This window comes from Lactuca saligna, chromosome 5, assembly GCF_052625555.1.
Source record: "Lactuca saligna cultivar CGN05327 chromosome 5, ASM5262555v1, whole genome shotgun sequence".
NCBI classification, from domain to species: domain Eukaryota; kingdom Viridiplantae; phylum Streptophyta; class Magnoliopsida; order Asterales; family Asteraceae; genus Lactuca; species Lactuca saligna.
Window position 1 is genome coordinate 72,308,131 of NC_136421.1, and position 7,881 is coordinate 72,316,011.

A 7,881-nucleotide genomic window follows, 5' to 3' on the forward strand; every position below is an offset into this window, starting at 1 on the left:
ATATGATTTATGACCACTTATGTCCCATGCAAAAGGTTTATAGATGTCAATATGAAATTACAAACTTCTTGTAAATCCTTCCTTATTCCTTTTTATACATATTGCATTTATTGAAATTTGAGAAGTCAAATTAGGGTTGAAATTTGAGAAGTCAAATTATACTAGAACTTATTTTACAAGACATAACAATTTATTATGTGATATGTGACCTAAGTGTTAATGCCACAACACATATGAGGTCTCCAGTTCTTAGTTCCTTTTAAATTTTCATTAACATTACACAATAATAATGATTCCAGAAGTGGTTTTCAAGTTGCAATTTTAGAGGTAACCCCAAAACAACCATAGTTACCAATCATAGCCAACAATATGAGAATTGAAACTAATAGTTACATCAATGTATCCAAATGTAAAACTATAGCCAACATTCACTAACTTAGATACAATAATAAGTTTCAAGTTATACTTGATACATAAAAAGTATCATTAAAACTTAAACAATAACCACTTTCAAAAATAATGAAGGTGGACCACATTTATTTTTTTTATTTTTATTTTATTTTATTATTATTATTATTTTTTTTATGTTTAAGTCTTCAGCCTTCCCTACTTTAATTGCCCTCCGACTTCAATTCAACTTCTGGATTGTACAAAATCCCTGTAATAAAAAATATACATGTACCATGGAAACCATAATCCATCATCGTGTATTAATATGAACATCAATATTAAGGCACTCATAAATCATATATGTATTTAAATTGCCTTTTTTTGCATGTCATTCCATAAATTGGGCAATCTCGTTAAGTATGCCAATTGGATGACAAAATTCGAAAGGATTTTATTTTTATTTTTATTTTTTATTTTTTATTTTTTATTTATTTACTTATTTTTTGCTATAGGCATATATGTTCCACTTGTACTTGTACTTGTCTTTTAGACCATAATAGAACTACTCGTCTCGCTTACTGAGCATTGCAATTTAAATTTAAAGTGATATAAAAGTAATTTGTGGGATAACAAAATTAAAGCATATCAATATACCTATCTTTAACACCAAAATGTAGGTCTTATACACACCTTATCCAATTATCAGTTTCGCTTTAGCTAAACTAACAATTAGATATAATGTGTCCCAAAATTATATCACGCCACATAAATACTGTAGCCATCTTTGGGTAGAAATACAATATTTATGCATATTATGCTTAAATTTCATTATATGAACTATTGTCCAATTAACCTTTGGGTTCTTGAATAATAATTCAAACAATTTTTTAATGTGGTATTAATTAACTTCAATACTAAACATACGAAACTTTTCTTTGGTCCAGCCAATTAAGTCCAATATCAAAGTTACCACTCATCAATTATCACTGGCAATATATCAAGTTTATGAATCATTAGCCAATTAAATAAATAATTGTGTAATAAAAGGCCATTGAAGAAAAAAAAAACTAAATTTATTGTAGTTGCAAAAGAAATTTATATGCGATCCACATAATAAAACCATTTGCAATGGTAATTTAGAGGATAAATAAACTAAGAAGATAATCATACAGTACACCGAAATTTTGTATTTTACGCAATTTTGCATCTTTACATCATGATAAAGAGGAAGCAAAAACTCTAATGTGGGTTTTGAAATACTTGGTTGAACTATGAAGATAAAATTATTATCAGTTTAGTTAAAATATAATCCAAGTAAATTGTATTGGCAAACCATTATAAACTGCCATATTTCATGGCACTAATAGGTCTTAATTTAAAGACACTAAAAAGAAATATAAAGCCCATCTTGAGACACCAAAAAAGAAATTCAATTGCTTCTCTTGGTTTTAAACAGTAGATTCCAGATTCTTGTAGGTCATAAGAAAATGAAAATGTTAAATCCTCTGGGTTTAGCATAATGTAAATTGCACAACAAAGATGATTAATTATCATCAAACTTAAAATCAAATACAGATATTTCAATTGAAATTAAGCCTTACGGTGATGTTCCACCAAAAATATTGATATATAACTAGGAAAGGTTCCCCGCGTTGCGGGGGTTAGAAGGGGGAATGAAATTGCTGATAACCAGGTGGTTGGAAAATCTGATGTGTAAAATCAAAAAGTCGTACAATAGGTCGAGTATGCTATGAATTACTTTAAGCTGATATGCATTTGCTCCAACAAATCCTTTTACTCCTTTTTGTTCCTACACATGTGTCATTAGACATGGAATTTCGATTCCATTTTTGTCACGTATTGCTTCAGTCATATTACTCATTGCTACAAAATTTTCACCTCCTTTGTGAATGAGTTCAGTAGCCCAGCAACCAATGTTTTCGAATCCCTGAGACAACGGAATAGAATCAGAACATGTATGCTTCTATATATGTATTATGTATGTATGTACCTGTATGTCACACTGTTGACCGGAAACACTCATTCTGTGGTTATTAAGAAGGGCATCTATTGCAAAAAGTACTCCTCTTCCAGTTGAAGCATCTCTACCCAATGATCCATCAAACAAAAACATTTTTGGTCATTATGTAGAATTATTTGGTTCGTTTAATGATTTTGGAATGGAATGATTCTCAAAGTCCATATTCTGGGAAGAAAAGAATTTAATCAGAATCTATCATTATTTAATAAAAAGACCAAAATACCCTTAATTTAATTTTTTACCCACTTTATAAAAGCATTTCTCTAGTTATGCAGTTTTAATAGAAAATGTAACTTACTACACAGAGCATACCTGTTTTGACGTGTGAAACTTTTATTGTTTGATGCAAAAAAATAAAATAAAGTATAAGTAGTTAAACTGCAAAAGTTCCCAAAATATAATGTTTTTTTTTTTTGTAATTTTCCTAAAAAAAACACAAGATGATTTGAAGTAGGGGTAGGAAATAGATTGTCACAACTACTATATCAGATCTTACAGATAACCAAAAATAAATAGATTATGAAATTATGTATGTAACCTGAATTGGAAGTGTAATCAAGCCACCACAAAACTCATGTTCAGTAACCAATGCCCCAGCAAAAAAAATAGAAAAATGTTGGATTTCTCACTCCAATTAAAAAGGACTTGTGGAGAAACGGTTTTATACAGATGAAAAGTGTTAAAATCAGTTTTTTTTAAGTTCAAAAACAGTATGCAGGGGTATTTTGGTCCACAGCTGTTAAAACCAATTTTTTTTTAAGTATAAAAAATAGTATGCAGGGGCAATTTTGGTACAAAAGTGTTAAAATCAGTTTTTTTTAAAGTTCAAAAACAGTATGCAGGGGCATTTTGATCCACAGCTGTTAAAATCAATTTTTTTCTAAGTATAAAAAATAGTATGCAGGGGCAGTTTTGGTACAAAAGTGTTAAAATCAGTTTTTTTATGCAGGGGCAGCTTGGTCCAAAAATCTTAAAATCAAAAATTTAAACTATAGAAAGAGTATGCATGAGCAATTTGGTGCAAAAATGTTAGAATACAAATTTTTTTAACTGTAAAAACAGTATCACCTTTGTTGCTTGCTGCTGTCTTCGTTATCAAGTAACTATCAAAATGTGGTAAACTAATCTGATAACATGATTACACTGGATATGGTAGGCATTTATATTTATATGGAGTGAATTGTGTTAGTGAAGCTGAAGTAAAAGATATTTATATTTAGAAAAATTGTTTTACCTGGGAAGTTGTATGTATAAGGTTTGTATTCATCTAGAATTGTTGGAAGAGTGCGTATGAGTGAAGTCGTAGCAATTGATCAGTGAATCACATAGAATCTGTTTATCTTGTGAACTGTGTTATTAGATAACATGATGGATACTTCGGTTAAATACGGATAAACCGCAACAGAGGCATATTAAAAGCATGAAAAATAATAATGAAATAAAGTAACTAAAAGCTAAGAATAATAATTCTAGCTTCGAAGGGTTCCATCGCAGGTGTCGTGGTCTTCTTCTTCACCAATGATAGAGATAAAAGGAATAAGAAGGTGAGAAATAGAAGAGGTGAGCAAAGGCAAAACACCATCACGACTCCAACCCACTACCCCCATCGTCAGCAATAGCAGTGATGCCTACAAGCGGGTGTCCCACTAAAAAAAAAGAAAAAAAAAAAAAAGAAAAAGGCAGAATGAAACTTTTGACATCAACCTGGTCACACAAGAAGAAAACCGCCAATCAATAAGCTACAGTTTATTTTGTTAAGGAAATGAGACTGATTATTTATAAAGAGGATATAACATTAAAAATCGATAAAAGTAGTGTCCACACCGACACTTCAAATTAGGATGTCGTAAATATCTCCCTAATAAATTTTGTGGATATACCATGTCAAATTATATTTCCTCCCAAATAGATTTCGATGATAAAGTGCATAACTTTAATAAAAAAAAATTATACAAACAGAAGTCAAAACCATGTAAAAAAACAATTAAAAGTATAATCTTTCACATTATATTATTAGTTATTACTTATTACCTTTCCATAAGTCCTGCTAAAGGGCCACTTGCGATTTTGCATATGAAAGAACTCATAAGTAAAACAACTATATATCAACAACGATACATCGAATTATCAAAATGATGAAATCCTTTTTTTATAAAAAAAAAAATAATAATAATAACATACCCACTTGAAATTCCACCTCCAGCTGAGATACCTCCACTTATACGTTCAACTGCATTAATAGTGAGGTCCACCTTCCCTGAATCTGTAGAAATTGCAGCATCTTTGATTTATAAAGAAGACTTTCTTCTATTTTCTCAATCTTGATTATATAAATTGGAGTGTCATTAATTATGTTACCTCCAGCGGGCTGTGGAACAATACTAACGTCTTCCATAATTCCCATAGCTAACAATGTGTCTACATCTGTTTTTGGTTGAAGCATACTATATACCTTATAATAGCATTTCAACTTTCATATTTGATATTTGATATTGCATCTTCAGTTTTAACAAATTTTAATAAAAGAAAAAAGCTAATTGCTGATTGATTGCTACATGTTGTTTAAAATACCTGCCCCTTTTTGGTATTAAGTTGCCTAAGAATTGTCTCGGGCGCCCTTGTGTTTCCTGTAGTTGGCTCACCACTAAATTTTAAAACCAAAAAACAGAAGTTAGTGTCAAAAAATATCTTCAAATTAAAGGATTATATAATTAGAAAAAATAAAGATCCTCTTACATTCCATGGAGAAAACGTACGAATATATTGTTGACCTCTGCTTGGAACACTTGTAACCTAATAATTCCTCCAGAGAGAATCTCAATTCCTGAAACCCGATGATTACAATTTCATCATGATAAACACTGCAAAATGGAAATATAATTAGCCCTACTTTCCCCACTTTCAGCTACCAAATGTGTAATTTAATCTAGTAAATAACATATATTAATAAATAATAAAAAATATTGGTGTTATTTGAGTAAAAAAGTTGAGAGATGTCATAATTTGTTACCATAAAATAAACATTAACCATATATAATTTATAGTGCTATGAATTTTTTGAGCACTTACCATGTCCACAATTAAGAACCACAGGTCGATAGAGAAGTTCTTTACATATTCCAAAAAGTACATCATTAACAGCTACATTTTTTGACATTTCAATACTTGAAGTTGTAGGAATCCCTTTGTACATTTATCAGGTTTCAATGATTCTTCAACTAAACAATCTTTACCTTGTTGGACATAAGGTGGAGTATATACAAAAAAATATGAGAATGCCCTGCGAATGTTGAGGCCTGTAAACTAATAAAAAAACAAATATTGCCACTGAAATTAATAACAATAAGAATATACTTTTCTTTATTTTATTAATAAGTGAGTTGAAAAAAAGATTGTTATACCTCTTGTTTACAGGGGGCTCATCAGCTTCTTAAACCATGAACTTGTTAATTATTGGTTGCTCTTGGGATACATCACTTCAGCTTCAATTTTAAATGATTTTACGTACCCATAATTGCTAGTCTCCATGCCAACCTTAATCAAATACAACTAACAAATTAAATTTGAGTTTACAAATCAGAAATATCAAAATAATAAAATAATGTTTATAAGCAAAAAAAATCAAATTAAAATATATAAAATGCATCAGAAAATACCTAATTAAGTATCCTTTGTACTTCACTCTTTGTGGTTGTTTATATATTTCTTTCTTCCCCTGCTATTAACATTCCCAAACACCCACATGTTGGTTCGATTTTATTCTTCACCTAAACAAAAATGCCTAATCAATGCAAGACTCAACATAAGATGCATTTAAGATTAATAAAAAACAATATGTTACCTGAAAAATAAGAAACAAATAAAGCTTTTGCAGGTGTGCTTCACTATTATACGTTTTTCAACTTCAAACCTAAAGAAATTGTTAAAAAGTAACTAACAATGAATAAAATGGAATAAAAATTCAATCTTTAAAAAGTCACTCCATGATAGTCGTCTCTAGTATAACTGTAGACATGTCCGATGCAACTGAAGGCGTATCGGGTATGACCGGAGGTGTCAACGTAGCGGAAGGAACGATAAAGCCCTAATAAAAAACCAAGAAGAAATTAAAATCCTAAATATGGGAAACGCAGGGGAATTTGTTTCTACCACCGAACCTTACTGGAACTGCCGTCGCTCAGCGTCCCACCGCTCGCACCCTCCTCTTCCTCTCCCGTCTAGCAAACCCACCTAACACCCGGTCATGGTCGTTGCTCAGAGGAAGTGTGATATGAGGGCCGATAGCTTCCAAGCAATCAAAGGCGGTGCTTTTACCAGAGAGAAGAATCGAGAGAATGAAGAAAGACTGAAAGAGATGAAGAGTCGAGTATATGGGGATATTTCCAAGCAATCAAAGGCGATGCCGTTTGTATGTAATTGGCAACAGTAGGAGGTGGAGGAGCAGACCATAACACGTAGCCGTGAAGAAGAATAACACTGATCTTAATCTCATTGGCTTACAAAGCGGTGAAGTACAAATACAAAGAAACGTATACAACTCCAATTTCAAAAATGATCTAAAAGGCCCCTGAAGAAAAAAAAAATAGAAATTGACAATATACAAATACCTAGGGATCAATTATGCCAAACCTTAGCCACTTTACTGTAGCTAAGGTTGGATAACTTTAATATATTGTATAATTTTATTACTATTCACAAAACCAATAAAATATTGCTTGTTTCATATTCTTAATGATAAGCTTCTTTTATTTTGAAAATTAGTGGCTCATAAAATAGCGAAACCATTTGAATCAATCCATTTTATACTTTGTCGCATGATGACCAATGAAACAAGTAATATGTATTTACTTAATTCTGCACACACCGCACATGATTTCCATATTTGTAGCTTTCATTATTTGTTCTTGTTATGCACACAAGGGGCAGACACATATTTGTATACGCAGTTAAAATTCATAACCTTATAATGTGATCATAAATAGAACGTCAACCATGAGTATGGGATTCAAAATGCAAATCACCCGAAAACATGAAATTGTTATTTATATTACAGTAGATAACAATTATTTATCAAGACTTTAAATATGAAATTAGGGTTTGATAATTTTAGATTAAGTCATGCTCTGATACCACATATTGGGTTTTTAGGCATAATCCAAGTTCAATTTATCCATACAGATGAAGAACCCTAGATCAATTGAAAGAGTAATTACTTGAAGAAGATGATATCTCAATGTTGGAGATGACGATCACCCATTGATTCTTCAACTTCACATAATGGTGTCTAAATGACTGATTCTGATGGATTGAATCACACTATGATGGTGTTCATATAGAGGATTGAGAGTAAAAAAGAAGAAACATTATTCCTTCTTCAAAACGTACGCCTCTCAAATGTGTGTATTTATTTATCAATTACAACTTATGGAAAGTATTTAGAATCACTCAAA

General features: G+C 30.9%; 1 protein-coding gene across 15 annotated transcripts; it reads right to left on the reverse strand.

Moving 5' to 3' along the window:
• Positions 1 to 1,900: 1,900 nt before the first annotated feature.
• On the reverse strand, positions 1,901 to 6,952 carry LOC144996885 (outer envelope protein 80, chloroplastic-like). 15 transcript variants are annotated; one of them, XM_078956661.1, is made up of 14 exons: positions 6,589 to 6,952; positions 6,273 to 6,515; positions 6,088 to 6,198; positions 5,833 to 5,965; positions 5,665 to 5,734; positions 5,501 to 5,572; positions 5,188 to 5,255; positions 5,003 to 5,075; positions 4,790 to 4,855; positions 4,463 to 4,694; positions 3,666 to 4,077; positions 3,500 to 3,574; positions 2,402 to 2,596; positions 1,901 to 2,338 (listed from the first exon to the last, which is right to left on the reverse strand). In XM_078956661.1, the coding sequence occupies exons 5-9, from the start codon at positions 5,674 to 5,676 to the stop codon at positions 4,850 to 4,852; spliced, it is 231 nt and encodes a 76-aa protein (XP_078812787.1). In that variant the 5' UTR covers positions 5,677 to 5,734; positions 5,833 to 5,965; positions 6,088 to 6,198; positions 6,273 to 6,515; positions 6,589 to 6,952; the 3' UTR covers positions 1,901 to 2,338; positions 2,402 to 2,596; positions 3,500 to 3,574; positions 3,666 to 4,077; positions 4,463 to 4,694; positions 4,790 to 4,849. The 15 variants fall into 15 exon arrangements, with proteins under 15 accessions (XP_078812787.1, XP_078812785.1, XP_078812784.1 ...); XM_078956659.1 differs by having other exon boundaries at positions 3,666 to 3,779; positions 4,613 to 4,694; positions 5,168 to 5,255; positions 6,589 to 6,947; XM_078956658.1 differs by having other exon boundaries at positions 4,613 to 4,694; positions 5,168 to 5,255; positions 6,589 to 6,947.
• Between the last annotated feature and the right edge of the window lie 929 nt (positions 6,953 to 7,881).

Coding starts and splice junctions, on each gene's coding strand:
- LOC144996885 (XM_078956647.1), bottom strand. CDS start 4,874: ATGCTTCAACCAAAAACAGATGTAGACACATTGTTAGCTATGGGAATT. Junction 4,695..4,789: donor TGTTCCACAGCCCGCTGGAG/GTAACATAATTA, acceptor CAATTTCTACAG/ATTCAGGGAAGGTGGACCTC. Junction 4,136..4,462: donor TTAGCAGGACTTATGGAAAG/GTAATAAGTAAT, acceptor TTGTGTGACCAG/GTTGATGTCAAAAGTTTCAT.